Source organism: Lithobates pipiens, unplaced genomic scaffold, assembly GCF_037356315.1.
Source record: "Lithobates pipiens isolate NorthernLeopardFrog02 unplaced genomic scaffold, aLitPip1_a1.2 Scaffold_1, whole genome shotgun sequence".
Classification (NCBI taxonomy): domain Eukaryota; kingdom Metazoa; phylum Chordata; class Amphibia; order Anura; family Ranidae; genus Lithobates; species Lithobates pipiens.
The window spans coordinates 16195757-16222657 of NW_027507685.1; the positions used below are offsets into that span (position 1 = coordinate 16195757).

General features: G+C 39.4%; 1 protein-coding gene across 3 annotated transcripts in view; it reads right to left on the minus strand.

Annotated features, from left to right (window-relative positions):
* Positions 1–234: 234 nt before the first annotated feature.
* Positions 235–26901, minus strand: part of GUCY2F (guanylate cyclase 2F, retinal) — a 134986-nt gene continuing 108319 nt past the window's right edge. For 2 of the 3 annotated variants that reach the window (XM_077478987.1, XM_077478978.1), the window contains exons 16-19: positions 23820–23918; positions 19544–19638; positions 17286–17371; positions 235–829 (exon numbers count right to left, since the gene is read on the minus strand). In XM_077478987.1, coding sequence (XP_077335113.1) covers positions 718–829; positions 17286–17371; positions 19544–19638; positions 23820–23918 — 392 coding nt within the window. In that variant the 3' untranslated portion in view covers positions 235–717. Of the gene's footprint in view, positions 830–17093; positions 17183–17285; positions 17372–19543; positions 19639–23819; positions 23919–26901 lie in introns of all 3 variants that reach the window. The other variant, XM_077478997.1, reaches the window with a different exon arrangement.

Below are 26901 nucleotides of genomic sequence, written 5' to 3' on the forward strand. Positions count from 1 at the left end.
GATGAATTCACCGAAATTTCCCATGAGAACTGTGGTGACAGCTGCCCCCTACTGGATGCATACACAAGTTAACTGACAGTTCTGCTTGTAAAACTGAATTTGGGGTTTACAGACATGATGGAAATACACCTTTACCCAAGTGGGGGATGAAACCTTGCCACCCTTAACCCAAAGATAAGGTATTAGCTGTGCTTTGAGATAAAGACAAGTTAACTGACACATAAATGCATGCAATTCATGTTTTTAAACTATAATTTATTGCCTAGAAATTACAGTTTTAACGTGTTTACATTTATTCTAAGGTGTATTCCAGACAAAAATAAATATGCATAAAAATAACCACATAGAATATGAAAATTGTGTATTTTACAAAGACCTTCCCCGTTTTCTGATCCCATTTTCTGGAAGAAAGGCGTATATTGCACTGCTCAGCAATCTCTCTTGCAAGTGGTGTGGGAGTGTGGAAAGGTCAGTGCTTTCCAAACCCAAACAAGTGACACAAATGACCCTGCAGTGTACAAATTTTGCATAGATAGGAGACTGGAGATAGGGAAAATGCAGGGATTTTGTCTTTTGCATAGCAATGATCCATGTGTAGGTGGTTTATCCTGTGTAATATGTAAATCTTGTTAAGGATGACCTCCTGAAAGGTGTCCTTCTTAACTGATTCAGACTTGATTTAATCCACAAGATTAGGGTCACCATCTGTGGCTGCATTTATCCACTTTCTGTTTCAGGTGTCATTAGAGATGCAATGTGTCGGACCTGTGTTATTTTCTTCACTGCTGTCTTTAGGAGTCGCTTTAGATCACGGAAAGGTATTTCTTCCCTGGAAATACAGTACAAACAAACAGCATTAAAGGTATTAGAATTAAGCATTTTTTCATAGAAAAATGTATATAAAGATGAAACATATAAAGTCCCAAAAAGCAATAACACAATGTCATACCTCATTAATAAGCATGGATTTTGTTAGGCATATTTATCTGCTTTGATGAAAAAAGTTTAGTTTTGTCTTAAAAAATACATAGATTTTTTTTTTTCAAATGCTTCAAAGATATTGCAATCAAGAGCATCAATTAAGTGATAACTTTCAAAATGTTGCTATATTTTTGGCCCCAGAAATACATTCTCATATAGCAAGGGCATATCAACATTTAATATATTGCAATATGTTTGCTATGTTACATTTATATTAGTAATTTGTAATTTTTCATTTTTCTACAACATACAATTTTTTTTAAAAAGACCTTCAAAGAGTGTAACTTTTGGTAAAACCCTATCATCATTTTTTTTTTGTAAAATCATATACTGTACTAACTGTTTGAAAGCATTCATTAGACTAAGCTAGTGATTTATGTTTTCCTGCCAGACAAATTAACTAAAGCAGCTTCGTAATCTTAACTTTCAACAATTCTTAGTATTATTCTTGTTAATGTTAAAAATTAATTTTATAGCGTCTTTACCTTCTGCAGTGATGCAAAAGACTAAAAATCTTTAGGTACATGTATTAGCGTTACGTTACTGTGTCTTGCCCAATTGCGTCTAAATGAAAAACTGAAAGTATTGTGTTCATTTAAATCATTGTAACAATATTTCATCAGAAGCAGAAAGGCCCTGTTTTTACATAGAACACTATGGAATAAAGATTCCCATTATTGCAAATGTTGTGTCACCTACAATTCACTGATAAATTATAATCTTTTGAAATCTGAAAAACTAAGATGTGATTGTTCTACATGTTTCATTTATAGGAACTAATGCAAAAAGTGAGAAGTCAATAGTTTAAATCACGCAGATGGTTGTTGAGGATGATGGGCAGGTACCCGGGGTTATGTAAAGAAACTTATAAATCAGCTTTGTTTCCAGTAATTCAAAAGTGCACACTATCCCAGATGTGTCAAAGTTTTTTGAAGCAAAGCTTCACGTTTCTCAGTGTTTTTTTCTAGGGCAACGGCCATCAGTTCATTATAACTGGGTTCCAGTCTAATAAAAAGATGTATTAGATAATTATGTGGACCTCAGAAAATTAATTGCAGGTTTCTCTATAGTTCCAATCTACAAGCTGCATTGAGAAGTCCACAAAGTTCAGTTTGCCAGATCATTATGGGGCTTGGTTCAGCAATTCCAGTGTATGTAAATGGATCACTGTTTTTCTTTAGATTACAAATTAGTAAATTTGTAAAGGGTTAGTCCATTATAGACAAAATACTAAATATACATATGGATCCCAAACAAAAAGTGTAACTGTACAGATAAATAATATATCAATACAGCGACTTCCTCTTTCCATTAGTGAATCACTCTATACAGTGCTGTTATTTTAAATCTATACAGTTGTGCTCATAAGTTTACTTACTCTGTCAGAAATTATGATTTCTTGGCCATTTTTCAGAGAATATAGATGATAACACAAAAACTTTTTTTTCACTCATGATTAGTGTTTGGCTGAAGCCATTTATTATCAATCAACTGTGTTTACTCTTTTTAAATCATAATGGCAACAGAAACTACCCAAATGACTCTGATCAAAGGTTTACACACCCCGGTTCTTAATACTGTGTATTGCCCCCTTTAACATCAATGACAGCTTGAAGTCTTTTGTGATATTTGTGGATGAGGCTATTTATCATCTCAGATGGTAAAGCTGCCCATTCCTCTTGGCAAAAAAACTCCAGTTCCTGTAAATTCTTGGACTGTCTTGCATTAACTGCACGTTTTAGATCTTCCCAGAGTAGCTCAATGATATTGAGGTCAGGAGACTGAGATGGCCCCTCCAGAACCTTAATTTTAATTCTGCTGTAGCCAATTACAGGTCGACTTGGCCTTGTGTTTTAGATAATTGTCATGTTGGAACATCCAAGTTTGTCCTCATGTGCAGTGTCCGGGCTGATGAATGCCAATGCTCCTCCAGTATTTTTTGATAACATACTGCATTTATCTTGCCATCAATTATGACCAAATGTCCTGTCCCTTGTTGACTCTCCAAATGAAGCGTTAATGGTTGTGGCCAAAAAGCTAAAATTTGATTTCATCACTCCAAATGACTTTGTGTAAAATGTTTGAGGCTTGTCTCTGTGCTATTTGGAGTATCGTTAGCAGGATACTTTGTGGCATTTCCGTAGTAATGGCTTTTTCTGGCGACTCGACCATGCAACCCTTCTTTCTTCAAGTACCTCCTTATTGTGTATCTTGAAACAGCCACACCACATATTTTCAGAGAGTCCTGTATTTCACCTGAAGGTATTTGTGGATTTTTCTTTGCATCCCAAACTATTTTCCTAGCAGTTGTGGCTGGAATTTTAGTAGGTCTACCTGACTGTGGTTTGGCTTCAACAGAACCCCTAATTTTCCTCTTCTTAATTAGAGTTTGAACATTGCTGATTGGCATTCTCAGTTCCTTGGATACCTTTTTTTTATATCCCTTTCCTGTTTTAGACAATTCAACTACTTTTTCCCACAATTCCCTTGACAATTCTTTTGCTTTCCCCATGACTCAGAATGTCAGGAGTCCAGAAACGCATTGATCATTTATACACACACACACTAATTACAAGCAAACAGATCACAGGTTACATTTAAAAAGCCACTCAAACCCCATTGTGTCAAGTTGTGTGCATGTTATCAGGCCAAAATCACAAGGGTATGTAAACTTTTTATCAGGGTCATTTGGGTAGTTTCTGCTGTGATTATGATTTAAAAAGAGAAAACACAGTTGATTGATAATAAATGACTTCAGCCAAACACTAACTACGAATGAAAGAAAAGTTTTTGTGTTATTCATATTCTCTACAAAATGACCAAGAAATCATAAATTCTGCCAGGGTATGTAAACTTATGAGCACAACTGTATTTATCCCTACCTACTGACTGGGAATCTCATTTAAGGGTTGTTTATTTAGTGACATATTTGCCTTTGAAAACTATAACCATGGTAGAAGAGCATATGAAGGTATATTAGCTGCTAGGGAACATGGACATGGAGTAGAGCTGTGGTTTGCAGAGAAAAGATGTAAGACACAGGAAAGAAATGGCAAAATATTTTAAATGTATACAAAAACATAAGGAAAACAGGATGAATTAACTCACTGGCAACAAATTAGAAAAAAACTATTTAAATCTAAACTTTATGGGTTAATCCACCTAAAACTGGAGACCAGCTCATCCACTGTTGTTATCTTTTGGATACTAAGAGTAGGCGGAAATTATCCTGCTGTGGTATTCTCATTCTGTGTGCTGCAGTAGGGAGAGCCTCACTACACCTATGATAAAAGATAATTTAAAAGGCCAGGAGAAGTGAGTGTCCCTTGAAATGGCCTCCAGAGTCCTTAAAACATAACAGAGTTCAAAGGCTTATTCAACATGTTAGCATCTGAAAACTGAAATACCAGTTTTAGGTGGCTCGACACTTCAACAAAGCAAACATTAAATATTCATGGCCCTGTATTTTGTAAATTATTTCATAGTTACCTTGTAATTATTGCTTATTTCTGTGCCACTAATATACCTTGTGAGCAAACCTATTTTCTCTCAGTGCATTACAGGATTCATTGATATTACTGCACAGTTTTTTTTCATCTCTTAACACACACAAAAAGGATCAGCTTGACATTCTAGCAAGCCACAAAAATTATTCATCTTCAGAAGACAAAGATATTATTATTTTAACTTCAGTCTCTACCAAGTGTTTATCACTACTATCCATAAACTAGTGTATGGCCAAGAAAGAATACCAGGGCAGACAGGATCTGGAGCAGCTGTGCATAATAACCAATCAGGTTCAGAGAATTTGATCTGTAATGTTAACCCATTATAAACATACTCATAGATCTTTCCCAATCATCTTTCCAAGATTTTCACTATTTTTACTTCTTCTTCCTCTCTGATTTGCTCAGGCAGTCAAACAGTGGTAAAAATATATTTTTCCCAAAGGTAAACTCTACTCAAGATATTTTAAGATGTGGGTGCAGTGAGATGGTGTTGAATCTTTGCTGAGTCTTTACTGTCATCAGATACCCCAGTGAGGAGATTTCCATACAACTCTAGTGTTACAGTCAAGACTTAGGTGTTAGGAGAATTCTATGGTTCACCTCTCTGAAGTTCACATGTGATACAGTCCTACTGAAAATTCTCAAGGAGGACGGGAACAAACCAGCATTTTAGGACTACTGGCTCCCTGGTGTATTCTTCACCAAAATATACAGACAATTCCTTACCAGGGAGGGACACTCAGACTGTCACTTCAAACAAAAGCTGCTGCAGTAATGGTATATGCTTACATCTAGAAAACATTAAAGACCCAAGAGTGGATTAAACCCTGCCCCACACAAATGGGAAAGCTTTTGGGTAGTTTTTCACATTAATATTAAGGTGAACCAAGTAGCACCACATCTGGGCAGAAGCCAGCTTGTATGTAGTTTACAAATGTGGACTACTATTATATAGTCACTTGCTCTTAGCCAACATTATTTGAGGGAGATAAGCACAACAAGCTTGTATGACATTACAGAAAATGTTATTTACCAATTGATGTATAGCAAATTGCCATGAGATGTCTGAGCTGAGACTGGACTTGAGCTCCTTTAGGCTCCTTTCCTTTTCAGATGCGAATCTAGAATCTATCCAGAATCTGTATTCATTGGCATCCTATTTATGGATGAACAGTGCTATGGATAGCAGTGGTCCTACTCTGCAGCTTATTGCCAGAGGAAAGACATTTGGACACACTGTACTGATCTATTAACCAAATTAACCAAAGTAAGACTGTCTTAATATAACTTTTTTTATCATTTATTTGGGGGTAATTTATTTAAAAAAACTGTATTTGGAATGTAGGGTTTCTCTTTTTATAGTGCCGCTAGTACAGCAACATGAACTATGTAGAGTTAACAAAAACATTTACTGTCCTATCTTTTTTTTAGTTCATGCTTTATCTTCCTATGTACCATAGTTAATATACTATTCTAATACTTTAAAAAAAAAGCATCAAAGTGGTCCAACCAGGGCAGTTTTTTTTAAATTAGCTACCAACTGTTACCCGGAAAGTTGTGACCAACTGCACGTGCCCAAATAGGAGATATCTAGCTGATGTGGTTGCAAATAACCATATCAGATAACCGCTAAATCATACCTGTAGTGACTTTTATTTTGACAGAGACTTTTAATGAGACCTTTTTCAGGCTAACAAAAGATGTGGGTGTGGCGGCTAAGAGAGCATTTTAGATATATATGATAAATATACCATAGGTGCATCTCCATACTATGAAAATATAATCTTTTACATTCATAGTCCTTTTAACTGATAAAGCTAAATGCACTGAAAAATATTTAATTACAAAAAATGCAATTAAACATGCAATTATACAATAAACCCAAGTAGTGCACTGTGAGAGAAAAATGTATTTGTTTTGATAAAACCTACCTTCATTATAAACAATTTGTAGGGGCGTGGCCTGACCTCTGTTGAAGATGGCAGCTTAATCTATTAGCTCCCGCTGACGAGGACATTTTTCGGCACCTAACGGAGGCTTTTGCCCTTACAACCTGCTCAAAACTATGGGAACTTCTTCACGCAGCTCATCGGCTTCCCGATCGCGTTCTCCGAGAGACGAGACCGACAGAAGCCAGCAGCACATACCAGAAATGTTCCGCTCCTATACCTCAAATATGGCGGCTTCACGAGGCCTGTCTGCACAGGCCGCAAGACACGCCAGCCCCTCACAGAGAAGTTCTCCGCGATCGGATGAGGTGATTCTCACCCCTCACCACCAACCGAGCATCCATGACCTGAGATCAGTAGCAGCCGATATCAAAGATTCTCTAACAGCGGCCTTGACAAGCGCGATATCAGATTTGCGGATGGACATTCAAGCTATGGCGACTCGCATCACCGATGTGGAAAAGACCGCATCCACACACTCCTCGGTCTTGAAGAAGGCTTGTCAGATTATTGACACACATACTCTACAGCTCCGGGATCTTAACCGACATACCGAAGACTTGGACAATCGTGGCCGACGCCACAACATCCGTCTAAGAGGCCTCCCAGAATCGTCGGATTCCGTCAACCTCAAGGCGGATGTCATAGGAGTGTTTAATACTATCCTGGAGCGGCCTTTAGATACTCCGATCGAGTTAGAACGCGCGCATAGGGCTCTACGTCCCAAAGGTAAAGATTCGGATCCTCCACGAGATGTTATATGTTGTGTGGTTGATTACGTTTTGAAAGAGGACATTTTGCACAGAGCCAGAAGGGCTACCGAACAGATCACCTATAATGGCGCCCAGATCTCTCTATTTCAAGATTTGTCCTCCATTACTTTGCAGAGGCGCAGGGAACTCCGCCCCCTTCTAGACACTCTTCGCGCCAAAGGAATCTCCTATCGCTGGAGATTCCCCTTCGCTCTGTCCGCTTCTTCTGGGGGAAGATCCGCCCTGTTAAGGGTACCGGAAGATTTACGGCACTTCTGCGAAACGCTGGATATTCCGTACACGGAGGTACCCGATTGGTACGCCGAGTTCCGCCCTCCTTCTACAAGGCAAGCTGATACTTATGCGGAACCAATGGACTATCAACGCTCCCGCTACAGAAGACGTCGATCACCTTCGGATCAAGGGCATCTTTCCTCAAGACACGGAGCTGACTCTGATACTACTCTGCAAAGAGCTCCCACTTCCAGGAGAGCCCGTCGAGACCGTTGAACTGGATATTGATCGTCCTAATGGGGTCTGAATCTACTGACTTTCTTCCCTCTGCTCTCTCCTTTCTTGCTACTTTTTTCCTCCCTATTAGTTCAGTATTTCATACTTCCTCTCGCTGGCTGCTTCCTTTCTCTCCACCAAGTCCTTTGCCTCCTCCTAGTTCTCTGGCTTTTACCTGTGACTTTGCACTTCTCTTTATCCCATATTATAATCTGCTATTATCTGACCACTGGACTCTGTGACCCACCGCACTGTCCCTAATGACTTCATTTAATCTTTAATCGACAGTGTTTGCTATGTCTTGCATTCAGACTATCGGTCCGTAGCCTTCAATTCTATTTTACTGTTAGGAGATTAGAATCATCGGTATGTATGATAGCAGACACTGCTTCGTGGGGAATTTTTTTTTTTTTTTTTTTTTTTTTTTTTGATGTATAGGACCCTAAGTTTGCTATTGCCCTCGGATACTTGACATTTTTCTCTATGGGTACAATAGTCGGTTTAGATGCATACCCTTAGATGCAACTTTCTCAAGGGTCCGGGGGTGGAGTGGGAGGGAGGGGACCTTAGACTATGCTGTTCCCTCCCTCACACTACACCCTCATTGTGACTTTATTTTTTCAGCTTTCCTTACTCTCTTTTTATGTATCCTCATTTGGTATTTATTTTATCCTTATTCATGTCCTTCTTTTTCTTTACATAACTGATTACTTCTAGCTGGGATCATTAGGCAAATTCTTCAATTTCATGATAGGTCGCACTGTTTTTTGACCCCCCCAGCTAGATACATGAGTACACATCAGAACTCGGTCATTGTTTTGTTTTTCAAATATCTCCCCAGAGCATACATCTCCTAGAGCACATACTAATTGTTACCATAGTTATTATTGGTCCATTGTGATCCAGTTATTAAATGTGATAAGTGCTTTTTATTTGTTGAGTGACGAAGCGGTTGACTCATTCTCTGGTGGTCTTTTTAGCCATCTGAGAATGAGCATGAATCCCTCTTGCGGGGATCTGCTAACTGGGTTCTTTTTCTCTCCTCGTTTGTATATTTGTTAAATGTAATTTTTGGTGGGAATAATACACTCCACTTTCTTTTCGGACATATTAGGCCTACACTATACATAGAGAGCTCCAACACTACTATAGTGCAGATTGTTGTTATTTGACTTTAAATGTTTCCTTAAAGGCACATGCCCCATGCGTGCCTATTTCATATTACTTAAAGCTACTTTGAGGCAGTTATCGCTCTCGCTCACTGATGAATAGGAATCGGGTTCCTCATATGGGTGGCCAAAGGATGCTCCTCCCAACAAATTTCATCACTTGGCTTCCCTAACTCAAGGACCCCAGAATATCTGGGGTTCCTCTTTTTTGTTCTTTAAGTCCTCTATCAGCGGGATATTTGACATTTGACGTTTTACGTTTTCGTGGTTTTGTCGTTTTCGTGATTTGTTTTTTACTATTTGTTTTTTCGCTCATTTTTTGAGCTTCCACCTTCGACAGCTTAAGGCTTTCTCCCCTCAAGGTGGCACTTCCATGCTGAAATTAATTGCTTTCTAAGTCTTTAGTGCCCACCGACCAAAACCGGACACTGGTCTCGGGGTCTACCCCGTGACTTTCTGTGGAAGTGCAAGCAGGACTTGCATTTCCCCGGCTTAACTTTAGAGAATTCCTAGTAATATCTAAGACATTCTCTCACCTCGCAGCTTACTGACTGCGGGTCCCGTGGTATCCTTATCCCTCCCTTTCTCTACCCTCTATCTGTTTCTTGTGGCGGGACTCCAGCTCCCTTCCCCCTGTGCACTCTCTTTGTGACTCAATACTCACCTAGCCGAAGTCTGCAAGACATTTTGTTGAGCACTACCCAAGCTTGATTAATTTCTACTAGGTGAACGTCCCACTCCGCACCTTACGCCTTTCTCGCGATTAGCTCACCCACATAATGTCCACTAAACACAAACTAAACACGCGGGACTCACTCAAAATAGTTTCTCTAAATGTGAGAGGTCTCAATATACCTGAAAAGAGATCTCAAGTTCTGCTTTTTGCCCACAAATGTAAAGCAGATTTGGTTCTATTACAAGAAACACATTTCAAATCTAGCTCTATTCCGAAACTCTCCAACCATCGCTACCCACGTGTATACCATGCCCCCAACCCTCTCATGAAATCTAAAGGGGTTTCGATCCTTATAGCCAAAACATGCCATTTTCAAATTAGTGAGACCATGATAGATCCTGAAGCTAGATTTATTTTTTTGAAAGGTAGCCTAGGAGACAAACGTATTACTGTAGCCAATGTGTATGCTCCGAATACTGGCCAACCAGCCTTTTTTAATTCAATTTTGAAGGATTTATCTTTTTTCCAGGATGGTATGCTCATTTTAGGAGGAGACTTCAATGTCCCTCTTAACCCGACTCTTGATTCCTCCACTGGTACCTCTTCACTCCCTTTCAAAGCGTTACGTGCCATTAAAACACATCTACATGAGCTGTGCTTACATGACTCATGGCGAACTCTGCACCCCCAAGAACGGGACTATTCATATTTCTCCACCCCTCACAATCGTTACTCCAGGTTGGATTATTTATTTATCACTCAAAGAGATTTACCTTGCCTCTTTTCTGCAACCATAGAGGCCATGTATATCTCGGATCACCATCCAATTTCCATGACTTTGCAGCTCACAAACAACCCGCACACACCCCCGATATGGAGATTGGATCCGGCACTTTTGTCAGATCCGGTACTAGCTTCTTCTTTTCAAGAAAAGCTGTCTAACTATTTCACAGATAACCTATCCCCCACAATGGACCCCATGTCCATTTGGGAAGCCCATAAATGTACAATGCGGGGAGAATTCATGCTTGCATCGGCTAAAAGAAAAAGAGAACGACAACATGCCATATCCCAGCTTTCCACCCGTATTCGGTCACTGGAAAAAGCTCACAAGCTTTCATTAGCTACGGACGTACATAAGGACTTAGTGCAGGCGCGGCAGGATCTACTCCACATTCTTAATTCCCAGATTAAAAGGAATTATATGCTTTCCCGTAAACTTTTTTATGAATATGGAAACAAATCAGGCAAACTTCTAGCGAGAGCCCTGAAAAAACAACACGCAGCTAGAACCATTCACTCCATAGTGGATGCCAAGGGGACTAAAATGGTTACAAACCACAAAATTGCTGAACAATTTGTTCAATACTACTCCAATCTCTACAATCTTCGTGACACATTACCTTTACAAGACCAGACCCATAGAAAACTTCTCATTGACAAGTTTCTAAGTGAATACGCTCCGGCCCCTATCTCCCCAGAAGACGCTCTTTCCTTAAACACCCCCCTCTCAGCCCAAGAATTGGAATTGGCTCTTAAACAAATGAAGCCTGGGAAGAGTCCAGGTCCTGATGGCCTGACGTCATGCTATTATAAAACCTTCATTGATACCCTAAAGCGACACTTTCTAGCTGCCTTCAACTCTTTGTCCTCTAGTAAACCACCCCCACGAGATTCCCTCAGAGCCCATATTACGGTCATTCCAAAACCTAACAAAGACGATACACAAGTGACAAATTATAGACCTATTTCTCTGCTAAATGTTGATTTAAAAATTTATGCCAAGATTTTGGCAAACCGTCTCCTCCCTCTTCTTCCCCAATTGATATCTCTTGACCAAGTTGGCTTTGTGCCGGGAAGAGAGGGAAGAGACAACACGATTAAAGCTATTTCTGTCCATCACTGGCTGACTTCCACATCACAACAAGGTTTTTTTCTCTCGTTGGACGCGGAGAAGGCGTTTGACAGGGTGGCTTGGGATTATATGGAAGAGGTATTACGAAAAATCGGACTCCCAGACCGTTTGCTTTCTTTCATTATGGCGTTGTACGCCTCTCCCACTGCACAAGTCAGAGTTAACGGCCAACTGTCGGGCGCCTTCTCCGTGTCCAACGGGACACGCCAGGGCTGCCCACTTTCCCCCCTATTATTTATTCTTACACTGGAACCCCTTCTTCGTAAAATGCAATCTAATCCCGACATTAAGGGGATCCAGACTGGCTCCAAAATGCAGAAAATTGCGGCTTATGCTGACGACATATTGCTTTTTCTTACTGAACCACTTGTCTCTATTCCCAATCTTCTTAAGGATCTGGAGGATTTTAAAAAGATCTCCAACCTACAAATCAATTTCTCAAAATCGGAGGCGTTGAATATATCCTTAAACAAAGACATAGTTACATTATGCCAACGAAACTTTCCATTTCGTTGGACCTCAGCTGCCATTACCTATTTAGGTATCAAATTACCAACCAACCTAGGCAATTTATATTCCCTTAATTTTCTCCATATGCTTCAGACAGTCCAAAGTGACCTTAAAACTTGGTCGACAGGTCTATTTTCTTGGTTCGGCAGGGCATCCATTATCAAAATGAATGTCCTACCCCGCCTGCTGTATCTCTTCCAGACGATTCCACTCCATATTCCCCCAACATTTTTTAAGTCATTGCACTCCATCTGTGCCAATTTTATATGGGCTAGTAAAAGGGCCAGAATAAGTTTCTCTAGATTGACTCTCCCGAAATCTAAGGGGGGAATTGGATTCCCCGACTTTAGGAAATATTATTGGGCAAGCCTCCTCACTAGAATTGTGGACTGGAATGTCCACTCCCGCTCCAAAGCCTGGGTACAGACGGAAAACGCCTTCTCTCCCTACCCAATCAAATCTTTGCCTTGGATGCTCCCCGAACATATCCCCCGTACATGTACTCAACATCCCCTCATCGCTAGTACTTTACATGCCTTCCACACAATCTGTAATACTCATCATGTATCATCCCACCATAGTCCGATGACTCTAGTTAACAATAACCCAGAATTCCCTGCAGGACAATCAAATACCTTCCTTTCCGGTTTTTGGCAATCTCCTGACATTAGAGCTATGGATTTCTTTCACAACTCGCAATTCCGCCCATTATCAGAGCTTCCATGTCATCCTTCGGGTATCCCCTTCCCAAGATGGGCATATTTCCAAATAAGACACTTCCTGATGGGGAGACTTTCTAAACATGATTTTGCTAGGCAACTCACTCCGTTTGAAATTTTGTGCAATCAATCTGAACCACAACGTCATCTTATTTCCAATATATATTCCTTGTTTTTCTTGGATCAAGCTCCGAAAGACAACCTAGCGGTTCGCAACTGGGAAACTGATTTATCCCTGACGTTATCGGACTCAGAATGGTTGAACATCTTTACACATATTCATAAAGGATCTTTAAATGTATCTGTTCAGGAAAATAATTTTAAAATTTTCTCCAGGTGGTATCTCACTCCAGATAAACTTCATAAAAGGTCCCCTTCCACTTCTCCCTCCTGCTGGAGATGCTCGGGTGGTACAGGTTCATTTCTACATATTTGGTGGGCTTGCCCTCGCATTCAACCATATTGGATTGAAATCCATCGTTTAATTTGCCAAATTACCACACTCTCTATAGATTTTTCCCCTGCCATGATGCTCCTACACCACTCGACCATCTCGATGAAGACTTATCATCGCTCTTTGGCACAACACTTGTTGAATGCAGCAAAAATGTGTATCCCACCATTATGGAAATCTTCAACGCCACCTTCAATTTCTGATTGGATTAAGAGAGTCTCCAATGTTGCGGACATGGAAAATTTAATTTCGCAGGCTAAAGACACCCCATCCAAATATTGGGCCACTTGGGCTTGCTGGCTTCATTTTCGTTCATCAGATGAATGTTCCAAACTGGTAGCTGGAGTCCCCCCCACTTCTAGCCCCTGAAATTTCTCCTGTTTTCTCGATAATCCTACACCACTTGTGTTCTCTTTCTTCCCATTGTCAGACTGTCCTCTCTTTCCTACCCTCCACACATACTTTTGTTTTTAAGTTACACTCGGTGTTATAGAAATTAGTTTCTAATGTTTTCAAAGCACCTTTCTACTTTAAGGTTTTCATGTCATTTATATCTTCTCTTTGTACAACATGTTTTAACAGTTCCTGGGAGGCAGTCTCCCGGGATTGTTAGGAATCTGATTAATAGACATGTTTTGGAACTTTAAGCCAAACCATTAAGTTAGTATTAACTTTCGCTGGTGCTTATTTACCTTGTTTCAGCTACTTCTGCTTTTGGTTATTTACTCTAAGTCAACAGGCTCTTTGTTCATGCTACAACAATTGTATTACTACAGTTCTGTACTTTGCTGTTACATTGTACGGTTGTGTTTTTTTTTCTGTATTACGATTCCTTCAATAAAAGCTTTTGGAGAAAAAAAAAAAAAAAAAAAACAATTTGTAAAAAATGGAAAAGGATCATGCATGTTAATAAAACAACAGAATTACACAAATACACCAGACAGAGGCCACGTTCTAAAACTCTGCTTGTGGAACTTGAAGCATTTCAGACTAGCTACACCAACTCCAAGAAGTCACCGTAAAGCTTAGAATGTGGCCTAGTCTATGGTTGGTTGCTGCAGGATGGGCCTGCAACATTCTAGATAAATTCCTTTTGGTTTAAAATTTGTCTAAACATAAAATATCAAATAGGTCATATACTAAGTATGTTCAAATATAACTGATTCAAGAAACATGATGTCAGGAAGCATGAGGAATTTGATAAAATGTGAACAAACCATTTGACTATTCCTAGCAGGAAATAAAAGGACTGTTTTCCAAAAATAAAAGAAAACTTCTTGTACGAAAGTCTTGTTTACGTTTTTTTTTTTATAATGAAAGGTGATCATGATTGGTTTCTATGGGCAACTACTAAAAACCTGTGCTCGTCTTTTCTTCAATTTCATGAATCAGCCCTAAAGAGTCTTTTGGTCTTCTTCTTTGTAACATAAAAACTAAAATATAGGTAAAATGTATTTTGTAATTTAGCATCCCTTCTCAAAAACAGCAATATCAGGGAAGCAAGCAATTGGCATTTGCAGAGTTCCAGATATTAAATGTACAAGAACAAAACTTAAATGTACAAGCACAAGACTTTATATTTAAAGACCCAGAATAGAGGCACTTGGAATGGAACAAACTTGATTGGCCAAAAGTCTCAATTCTGCTGATCGTTGTCCACTATGTTTTACACCTGTATTCAGAATCGGCTCCTCTGTTCTTTTCTCAGCTAGCTGGATCTACAAAAGCTGAGCAAACAACAAGAGATATTGTGGACGGTCAGTTTAAAGCACCAGCTCCTCAAGCTTAATGTTTCAGAAATATACAAACTGCATTAAACATACCATTAAATGCTTTCTTCTATCTTCTCATCTGCAGTGAATTCATCCAAGGAGAGCTAAAAATGTTAGTTATTGTGCTTTTTTTAAATTGTATAGCAAACTCAAAATTAAAGAACAGAAGAACTGCAAGAATGAGTGAAAGGCAAATTACGCTTTTTTTAAAACTGGTATTCTTCTTGAGCCCCTTGCTCTTGCTGACTAATGTTCTGCTCTCATAGGTACAGTGCCTTGCGAAAGTATTCGGCCCCCTTGAACTTTTCAACCTTTTGCCACATTTCAGGCTTCAAACATAAAGATATAAAATTTTAAGAATCACCAACAAGTGGGACACAATTGTGAAGTGGAACGAAATCTATTGGATATTTTAAACTTTTTTAGAAAATAAAAAACTGAAAAGTGGTACGTGCAAAATTATTCGGCCCCCTTACTTTCAGTGCAGCAAACTCACTCCAGAAGTTCAGCGAGGATCTCTGAATGATCCAATGTTGTCCTAAATGACTGATGGTGATAAATAGAATCCACCTGTGTGTAATCAAGTCTCTGTATAAATGCCCCTGCTCTGTGATAGTCTCAGGGTTCTGTTGAAAGTGCAGAGAGCATCATGAAGACCAAGGAACACACCAGGCAGGTCTGTAATACTGTTGTGGAGAAGTTTAAAGCCTGATTTGGATACAAAAAAATTTCCCAAGCTTTAAACATCCCAAGGAGTACTGTGCAAGCGATCATTTTGAAATGGAAGGAGTATCAGACCACTGCAAATCTACCAAGACCTGGCCGTCCCTCTAAACTTTCAGCTCAGACAAGGAGAAGACTGATCAGAGATGCAGCCAAGAGGCCCATGATCACTCTGGATGAACTGCAGAGAACTACAACTGAGGTGGGAGAGTCTGTCCATAGGACAACAATCAGTCGTACACTGCACAAATCTGGCCTTTATGGAAGAGTGGTAAGAAGAAAGCCATTTCTCAAAGATATCCATAAAAAGTCTTGTCTAAAGTTTGCCACAAGCCACCTGGGAGACACACCAAACATGTGGAAGAAGGTGCTCTGGTCAGATGAAACCAAAATCGAACTTTTTGCCCACAATGCAAAACGATATGTTTGGCGTAAAAGCAACACAGCTCATCACCCTCAACACACCATCCCCACTGTCAAACATGGTGGTGGCAGCATCATGGTTTGGGCCTGCTTTTCTTCAGCAGGGACAGGGAAGATGGTTAAAATTGAGGGGAAGATGGATTCAGCCAAATACAGGACCATTCTGGATGAAAACCTGTTGGAGTCTGCAAAAGACCTGAAACTGGGACGGAGATTTATCTTCCAACAAGACAATGATCCCAAACATACAGCAAAATCTACAAAGGAATGGTTCACAAATAAACGTATCCAGGTGTTAGAATGGCCAAGTCAAAGTCCAGACCTAAATCCAATCGAGAATCTGTGGAAAGAGCTGAAAACTGCTGTTCACAAACGCTCTCCATCCATTCCTCACTGAGCTCGAGCTGTTTTGCAAGGAAGAATGGGCAAGAATTTCAGTCTCTCGATGTGCAAAACTGATAGAGACATACCCCAAGCGACTTGCAGCTGTAATCGCAGCAAAAGGTGGCTCTACAAAGTATTAACTCAAGGGGGCCGAATAATTTTGCACGCCCCACTTTTCATTTTTTTATTAGTTAAAAAAGTTTCAAAAATCCAATAGATTTCGTTCCACTTCACAATTGTGTCCCACTTGTTGGTGATTCTTCACAAAAAATAAAAATTTTATATCTTTATGTTTGAAGCCTGAAATGTGGCAAAAGGTTGAAAAGTTCAAGGGGGCCGAATACTTTCGCAAGGCACTGTAATAATAAAGGTTTAGGTATTTTTTTGGCCATGTTTAAGAGACTGGTGCTTTAATCAAAATATTCTCTTCTCCACCATCTTTTCCTTTGTCATTACAATTATTACTGGAATTGCCTATTTGGGCAGGATTGTCTTTTCGCCAACAAGAAGACAATCAAGACCAAGGTCAAATTAAAATGAACGATCAAGCATTAAGGATAAAAGGTGCCATTAGACCGCAGGAGAACTGGTTTGAGCATTTGACACAGGTAGCATGTAATGTTATACATTTTCATGCATAACATTACCTCAGGTATTCTTCCTTGCAAGCTGCTTTTCTGCTTTTCTTCTTTTGAAAGCGGCTATCTCATCCTGCAGCAAACCATGACCCATTTGCCTGTGAACGATATTAAAATAGTGACGTAAAATAAAAAAAAAACACAGTTAGGTGGATAGCAAGAGTATATCCTGCTCCGGGACCACATGGTCTCTCCGCTTACCCTGACTTCAGCTCTGGCGGGACAGGTAACGGTTTTGTAAAACCTTCTTTTCCAACCAGCCAGAATGTCTCTTCAATACCTTTACCCTTATCCAAAAGAGACAAAGGACAAAAATTACCAGAAGGCTTTAGAGGAATTCTGTTGTTCCACCCAAACTGGGCTAATAAGCCTTCATCCAATATAGAAGACATAGCAATACACATACCAGTATTTCAGACATACTAGAAATTGTAAGGAAACTACTTTACTTAAAATAAACTTGCAGAGAATTAAACTGAAATCCACCATTTTGATGCTCTCATTCTGAAAATACTGGTTGCCTTACTGTCATACAGTTCCAATGTGTGTATTCTTTAAACAAACTTACAAATCATGAGTGACCTAGCTCTGATTTTTTTTAACTTGATTCTTGGTCCTAATCACTGACCAAGGTATTGAAGCCATAGACAGCCAGGCAACTAGTATTCTTGAAGGAGAACAATGGCAGCCAATGTAATGCTTTTACTGCAGGTTTCCTTTAATGAGACAACAATTGTCTTACATTCAGAGCTGTAAACAAATAGTTAGATTTATATTTAACACCATTTGATTTAAAAAGTAAACAATTTTAAACTCAACTAATTTATTTCTCAAGGACACACACTTTCCACAAATATGATATGGCCAAATGGTGGTACTTAGAAGATCAATGATAACATCTTTTTGTGAGCAACTGGGTCAAACTACCTGCTTTTGGTTTCTTTTACAAGATCAGCCTGCTTGCCTAACACTGCATACTTTTGTCAACATCATGCCACCACTTTAGCACTCTCCAAAAACTAATTTTAAAGACCATGCATATTCATGTGATGATCTTTGTATCTCAGTTATAAAAACAGAAGTGTTCTTAAATTTTTTCTTGGAAACTATTTTCAGATGTACAGAAGAGGTTCTTTTAATGGATTCAACATAAATCAGGTTATATACAAATATCAAAACATGACTAATATGAATAATAAAATGAAATTTTAAAAGGCTTTGTTGGGTTTCGAAAGCCCTTGTACACACGATCAGAGATTCAGACGGAATGTGTCCGATCGGAGCGTTTTGTCGGATATTCCGACTGTGTGTGGACTGCATCGGACTGTTTCTGTCGGAGTATCCGACGGACCAAATTTTCCAACTTGCCGGAAATATTTTCCAACAAAATGCTCTGATCGGACATACTCCAATCATGTGTAGAGAATTCCGATCGGACAAAGTGCCACGCATGCTCAGATCAAATTCCTACATCAAAGCTATTGGCTACTAGCGTGAACATAGTCGGAACGAAATAACGTCATCACGTTCTGAATGATCGGATTTTCCGACAACTTGTCCGACCGTGTGTATACAACAGTTTCGGACAAAATCCGAAGGATTTGGTTGTCGGAATCTCCGACCGTGTGTACAAGGGCTAAGAGAGAAAAAAAAAAACCATAGCAATGTTCTGCTCTTATAGTAATGTAAATGTAGCAACAGTTGATAATTCTGTCTTGAAATAGCTGAGTCTCTTTCTCTCAACAGAGAATTTTTAAACATTAATAGAACAACTCCTAAAATAAATCAACATGCAAGTTGATTTGTATTAAAAAGATATTAACAATAATATGTTATGCCAGGTTCTCTTTAGTGCTGGTCACATATCTGCAATCTTACATGATTCCTATAATCGTACATGGTCTCAGTCACATGATTTCTGCTGAAGAGAGGTTCTATCCAATCTGAACTCAGATCTATCCTTTATCAGAGAATACATGACCAATTATGCCTCCAGTTTTGTAGTCAGTACTGAAGGGAACCTAGACCAAAGTTTTCTCTAGGAGAGAATATATGAAACCTAATAAATTTCATATTGCATATACTGCAGACATTCCTATTGCCCATTATACAACCATATCACTGGGTACATAAGAAAAAAATAAATCTCACAACTGTGGTTATTTTGGTGGAACAGCTCTTGATTTGACAATTAAAGAGTTGGGGGTCCCCAGTTTGTTTGAATTGCCAGCTAATATGTGATTCCTACAACAGATTTTTAAATGAATGCTGATCAATATATGTTATTCATATGGTTGCTACATTATTATTGTCCACATTATGAGCAAGTGTCTGCACTGTGTTCATGACAAAATGCCTGTGAAGTCTTACAATTCTCTGAAAACTGGCCCAAGCACAAATACATTTAGTGATATCTTACAGGAAGCTGAACGTGTTTTGCAAAAATACAAATCACTTACCTTGAGCTCGGTCCTTCCTCTCAATTCCAATAGGTATCCTTCATTTAAAGATCTGAGCGTTTTCACAGTGCTCTGATTGACATGAATTCGATAGGCTGGAGAGGAAACAGGCATTACATTAAAGTTTTATAAGATATTTCATTGATAATTTTTGACATTTCATTGATAATTTTAATTTTGTATGCTTTAATTAGCATAAGATACTATAAAAGTATTAGAAATGCATCTGCAGTCATATTCCAGATTTCCCCTTTTTCAAAAACAAATTAGAAAACTAAAGAAATAATGTACAGGGGGTTTACAATGCCAGAAACTCACTTCTGTTATATATGAGGCCTATGAATACTTTTGTCATAGCTAGCAGTTTGCGTTACACCTTCAGAATTAAGACCAGACTGACAACTCATGGGGCCCCCGGGCAATAGGAGCTTATGGGACCCGGGCAATAGGAGACAATTATGGGGCCCTCGGGTAATAGGAGATTATGGGGCCCCCAGGCAATAGGAGATTATGGGGCCCCCAGGCAATAGATTATGGCCACACAGTATATACACACACACACACACACACACACACACACACACATATACAGTATACACACACAGACATACAATATACACACACTGTATACACAGACAGAATACACATACACACACTGAAAAGGTACTGGAGAGGTCGGGCAGCTATAATCTTGGGATTTAAAAAAAAAAAAAACACAGATTTTTACATACTGTCCCTGGTTTTATTGAGGCTGGCAACCCTGATGGGGCCTCTTGTTGGCATGGGGCCCTTGGGCAGTGCCAGAGTGCCCGAATGGCCAGTCTGCCCCTGGTTAAGACCATCCCTGGTCCCTATGGCTTTACATTTTGAGCTCTGTAGATCTGTATTTCTCAACCTTTTTTCAGTCATGGCACCCTTTCGATTTGTGCACAATTCTGGGGCACACCAATCTGAGGGCTCATTCACACCAGGAGGTGAGTCTGCTTTTTTTTTCCCACAATTTTTTTTTGGGCTGCTCTATGCATGTGAAACATGCAAAAGAAGTCCCAGCATAATTTTTAAAATCATGCCACACCAAAATGCATGGTACTGCAGTAACATGCAGTTTAGCAGGTGTGAAAGCACATGTACTTGCTAAATGCATAGGGTTGCTATTAAGTAGTAAGACTGCAAAAGGCAGCGCATTTTTGTGTGGTGCAGAAAAACATGTGATTTCACACACATTAACACACTGCAGCTGGGATGAACAAGCCCTAAAATGTTGTTTTTAAGGCAGAGCTCTCCCCCCAAAATCCCCCCTGCTACCACTAATTGCCCCCCCAAACCCCTATCCTAGCACAACCCCCCTCCCTCCAATGATCCCCTCCTAGCACAAAACCTCTCATCCCAAGCACAAATGTTTGTTACCCTTACCCCATTGTGTCCCCTGTACAATCCCTCATACACACACAGGCACACTCTGAAACTTACAGGTGGAAACTGCCTACTGAAGTAGTGGCAGCAGCAGAGAGGAAGAGGGAGCCTTGAATAAGTGTGGGCTGTGCTCTTTCAAACTGAATGTGCTCTTTGTTAAGGCCTGTGTACAGACAGGAGAGAGAGAGAGAGAGAGAGAAAGCACAGCCAGCACCTCCTCTCGGCTCTCTTCTCCTCTCTGTCGCTGTCAGTAGTCCTGTTGGCTACCCAGAAAGCTATGCAGGTACCCAACTTGTCCTTAGCAACCGATGACATCATTGGTTGGCAGGACATGGGTAGGTGGCTCGCACAGCACATAGTCCATGTGCAGCTTTCATGTCAGTTTAAAAAAGCACCAGACTGGCACAGCTGTTAGTGAAAAATGTGCAGTGTTACTGCCTGCCTTAGGTCTGGTAATTTTGTATCCCTTTTGCTGTGGCACCAAGGTTGAGAAGTGCTTCTGTAGATAACAGTATCTAGTAACTAATTTAACAATATGGTTTTTAATGTACTATTGTTTTGCTCATAAAGTTACATACCCTGGCAGAATTTATGATTTCTTGGCCATTTTTCAGAGAATATGAATGATAACACAAAAACATTTCTTTCACTCATGGTTGGTGTTTGGCTGAAGCCATTTATTATCAATCAACTGTGTTTACTCCTTTTAAATCACAATCACAACAGAAACAACCCAAATGACCCTGATCAAAAGATTACATACCCTGGTGAGTTTGGCCTGATAACATGCTCACACGTTGACACAAAGGGGTTTGAATGGCTATTAAAGTTGACCATCCTCACCTGTGATCTGTTTGCTTGTAATTTGTGTGTGTGTGTGTGTATAAAAGATCAATGCATTTCTGGACCTGACAGACCCTTGCATCTTTCATCCAGTGCTGCACTGACATTTCTGGATTCTGAGTCATGGGGAAAGCAAAAGTGTCAAACGATCTGCGGGAAAAGGTAGTTGAACTGTATAAAACAGGAGAGGGATATAAAAAGATATACAAGGAATTGAGAATGCCGAACAGCAGTGTTCAAACTCTAATCAAGAAGTGGAAAATTAGGGGTTTTGTTGAAACCAAGCCACGGTCAGGTAGACCAACTAAAATTTCAGCCACAACTGCCAGGAAAATTGTTCAGGATGCAGAGAAAAATCCACAACTACCTTCAAGTGAAATACAGGACTCTCTGAAAACAGGTGGTGTGGCTGTTTCAAGATGCACAATAAGGAGGTACTTGAAGAAAGAAGGGCTGCATGGTCGAGTCACCAGAAAAAAGCCATTACTATGGAAATCCCACAAAGTATCCAGCTTACAATACTCCAAACAGCACAGAGAGAAGCCTCAAACCTTCTGCACAAAGTCATGTGGAGTGAGATCAAATTTTGGCTTTTTGGCCACAACCATGAATGCTACATTTGGAGAGGAGTCAACAAGGTCCATGATGAAAGGTATGGAGGTGGATCACTGATGTTTTGGGGATGTGTGAGCTACAAAGGCACAGGAAATTTGGTCAAAATTGTTAACAAGATGAATGCCGTATGTTTTCAAAAAATACTGGCGGAACATTTGCATTCACCAGCCAGGAAACTGTGCATGGGACGTACTTGGACCTTCCAACATGACAATGATCCAAAACACAAGGCCAAGTCGACTGTCATTGGCTACAACAGAATAAAGTGAAGGTTCTGAAATGGCCATCTCAGTCTCCTGACCTCAATATCATTGAACCCCTCTGGGGAGATCTCAAACATGCAGTTCATGCAAGACAGCCCAAGAATTTACAGGAACTGGAGGCTTTTTGCCAAGAGGAATGAGCAGTTTTACCATCTGAGAAGATAAATTAAATAGCCTCATCCATAAATGCCACAAAAGACTTCAAGCTGTCATTGATGTTAAAGGGGGCAATACACGGTATTAAGAACTGGGTTATATAAACTTTTGACCAGGGTAATTTGGGGAGTTTCTGTTGTCATTATGATTTAAAAAGAGTAAACACAGTTGATTGATAATAAATGGCTTCAACCAAACAATAACCATGAGTCAAAGAAAAGTTTCTATGTTATATTCATATTCTCTGAAAAATGGCCAAGAAATCATAAATTCTGCCAGGGTGTGTAAACTTATGAGCACAACTGAATATATATATATATATATATATATATATATATATCTATAGATATATCTATCTATCTATCTATCTATCTATAGATATATCTATCTATCTATCTATCTATATATATATATATATATATATATATATATATGTGTAGATTATATATATATATATATATACACACACACACACACACACACACACACACACACACACACACACACATATATATATATATATATATATATATATATATATTTATAACCACAATAGGCGAGAAATTAAAAGATTATATTTGATTGGTTATTATGGATTGTGGCATAGTAATAATAATGATGTATAATAATTCAGGTAGAAAATGAAAACTCACCCATATAGTCAAATACATAAACAAGAATTACATTCTAGTAAAACAATAAGACTCTTATATCAGATCAAACAATCAAATGCAACAAGTATGTCAGTGGTACCACATCCTGCTCAGGCTCTAAAAATACAATCTAAATTGGTTTGTCCTACTTAGTAAACAGACAAAGAATTACAACTGTTCTGTAACCTTATGTATAACAGTATAAACAATAACAATGTACAAATACCAAAATACATTTTATGTAATATTTTAAAGCTATATTTATTAACCAGTCACCAGGATGTGTAATTTTGAAATTACAGAATTTTCTCAGAATTAGTTGTGTGTACTCACGTAACCCTGTTGATTCCATTCGGGAAGCGGTGTTTACTGTATCCCCAAACAGGCAGTACCTTGGCATTGTCAGGCCTACTACACCAGCCACCACAGGCCCTAAGCAAGGAAGTACAGTAGTGTTGTTGCTGATTCATTTAAAGTAATATACTGACATGCTTTAAATGAACAATATGTATTATTGGTTTTACTGATTTTTTTTAATTACTGTCTTTTTTTAAACATTCATTATAAGACATATTAAAAATGCAATTTTACATATGGTCATCAAACCACTCTGGCATTTTAGGAAGGAGTGCAAACATGTATACAACATCAGAGAGTGGGAAAGCATACCTAAAAGAAGTTGCTGAACAGCAAATATCAAAGATTTATTAATACATTGTTATTCATTTTTAATTTCAAAATACAAGCAAAAAACCCCAGCCTATTAAAAAAAATCAAAAAGAGAAAATAGAAAATGAGCATATTCCTGAGTGTGTTACTATAACTCTAGGTACCACACACTACTTGTTATGGTGAATGGCACCCAACACAATTTGCCAACTGACATGCACTGCTGGACAGCATAAGGAATCAATGTGCCTTGCAGTGTGGTGTGCTGTGAAAAAAAGTGCAGGTCTGATTTCTGGGCTGCTTAGGTACTGTGCGTGGGCAGCCTAATGCAGTGCACGTAAACATGTGAAAAAACATGTGTGTTTTACTGCATTGCACCTCAGAAGTTAGGTGTGAAGCTAGCCTAATGGTCAGGCTCAGTAATGTGCAATAATAAACATGTAAAAGGATTTCTGAGCTGTACTAACAAGAAAATGTGCATGTATTGGCTTAGGTGGAAGTAAATACAAACCCAGGGAGACAAACAAAGGATTAGGTAATGTAGGCAGAAGTTAACTGTAAAAATAAAATATTTCATATAATCGTGCTAATATTTAAAGAGAGACGATCAAACTCCACTTACACTTTAATGTTCCCCCACACAAAGGCTATCTAAAGCAAAAACCTTTGTTTTCAACTTGGGTAGCAATCAGTTAAAACAATGTCAGGTTTTTATTTCTCTCATTGTCCAAGGCTCTCTGCAGGCTGGGCCGTGCACCAGTGGTAGTTACGTTTAGGACAATATGTACCCAGCGGCGAATGACAGGAACACAGGCTTTTTGCATTCTCTGGGCACATACTGCCCTAAAAGTAAGTACCGCTAGGTGCGCTGTCCAGTTTCATCCAGCCATAGCTACTTTAGGTTTAATAATTCTTTATTAATCTTTTTATCAAAGTATAAGCAATTATAGACTGTAAATTCAAAAAAAAGGGAATAGGGCCAGGAGTCCGACAATGGGCTAGCTGGTCCAACAATGTTAAACACGTTATAAACTTTACAGGTAAGAATAAAGCATTCTGTTTCGGTCATGTAACACACTGGAGGTCCCATCTATATTCACAGTATAGAGCATGTAGTATATACATTACGGACTGGGCGCCCCTGTGGGAGCCTGCTGCGTCCAGTACCAGGGGAGAACAGACGTTAAAGCTAAATCTGCGACGACGAACCTGACCAATAAGTCAAGGTCCATACGGAACCTTAAATATTCAGGGGTTGCAAATTGGTAAAACAGGATCAGCCATAGCTACTTTAAAGGCCCATACACACTATCAGTTTTTCTGCTGAGTTTTTCCTTCAGATTTACCAAAACCATCTAGTGCAAGGGCCTGCCTGATGGCATACAAATTGAAACTCCTAAGGTTAGCACTCTCACCTAGCAGTAAGAAGGGTCACTGGTTCAAATCCCAACCACGACACTACCTGCCTGGAGTTTGCATGTTCTCCCTGTGCCTGCTTCCTCCCACACTCCAAAGACATGCAGGTAGGTTAATTGGCTTCTGTCCAAAATTGGCCCTAGTATATAAATGGGAACCTTGGATTGTGGGCTCCTTGAGGGTAGGGACCAATGTGAGTGTGCAATGTACAGGGATAGGGACAATTGTAGACACTCACTCAGGTTGAACTGGATGGACTGGGGACTTTATTCAACCTTACTAACTATGTAACTATATTATATGGTTTTGGTAAATCTGAAGGAAAAACTGATAGTGTATATGGGGTTTATGCCTCTCATATAGTTTGACAGGCTCTTGGCAATGCCTGTGCCCTCTGCAGATCATTAAACACTGGAGTCCCATATGCCAGGGCTAAACATCCAGTGTGCATGTGGTCTAATTGGTGAGATTTCCCTTCACTTCCTGTCCCAGAGACACATAAGGACGTGAGAGGAAATGTATCCAAAGTGAAAATAAAAACCTTTCTTAAACAGTTGTCCCCTGAACAAGTGCCCAATGTCATCTTACCTCCTGTTTCAGACACAACCCTAATATTATATCTTCTGGTGACAACAGTAAACAGGACAAATAGAGAGAGTGTGTGGGGGCACAGACAGCAATAAAAACTTGTTCCTGACTCTATTCAAAACTAGTGAAAAATGTTTTGGCATTGGGTACATTTTAAGCAGATAAAAATCACAAGCAATATACAGTGGTACCTTGTACTACAAGCATTATTTATTCCATAAGAATGCTAGTAATCCAAAGTACTCCTATATCAAAGCGAGTTTCCCCATAGAAGTCAATGAAAACTCAGATAATTTGTTCCACAGTGACTTCTATTGTATGCAGTATTGTATGTGGCCATAGGTGGGGGGCGCCGGAGAGTCTCGGAAACTCTCAGAAATATCTCGGACCCGCTCGGATGCACTTGGAAACAATTGGGAATGGAGTGTTTGCGAGTGTTTCCGAGCGGCTCCGAATGTCACTGTCGCACCTCTGGCCAAATGCAGTACTGCACACCACAGAGGCTTGAATCCTGCTCGTGGAAATCTGTTACATACATCCAACATTTTTTAGGTTTGTTAGGCCCTTGCCTGTGTCATAAAAATCATTGTTTACTTGGATCTACACCTATAAAACCAATATAAGATCAAAAGAGCTATAGATCTACAGAATAATGATGCACTGATAAGCAAATTACGTAAATTGGTTGACTGTCCACCAACTAGATTTTGGTTGTAAAATGGGTATTTATTCATTTTACCTA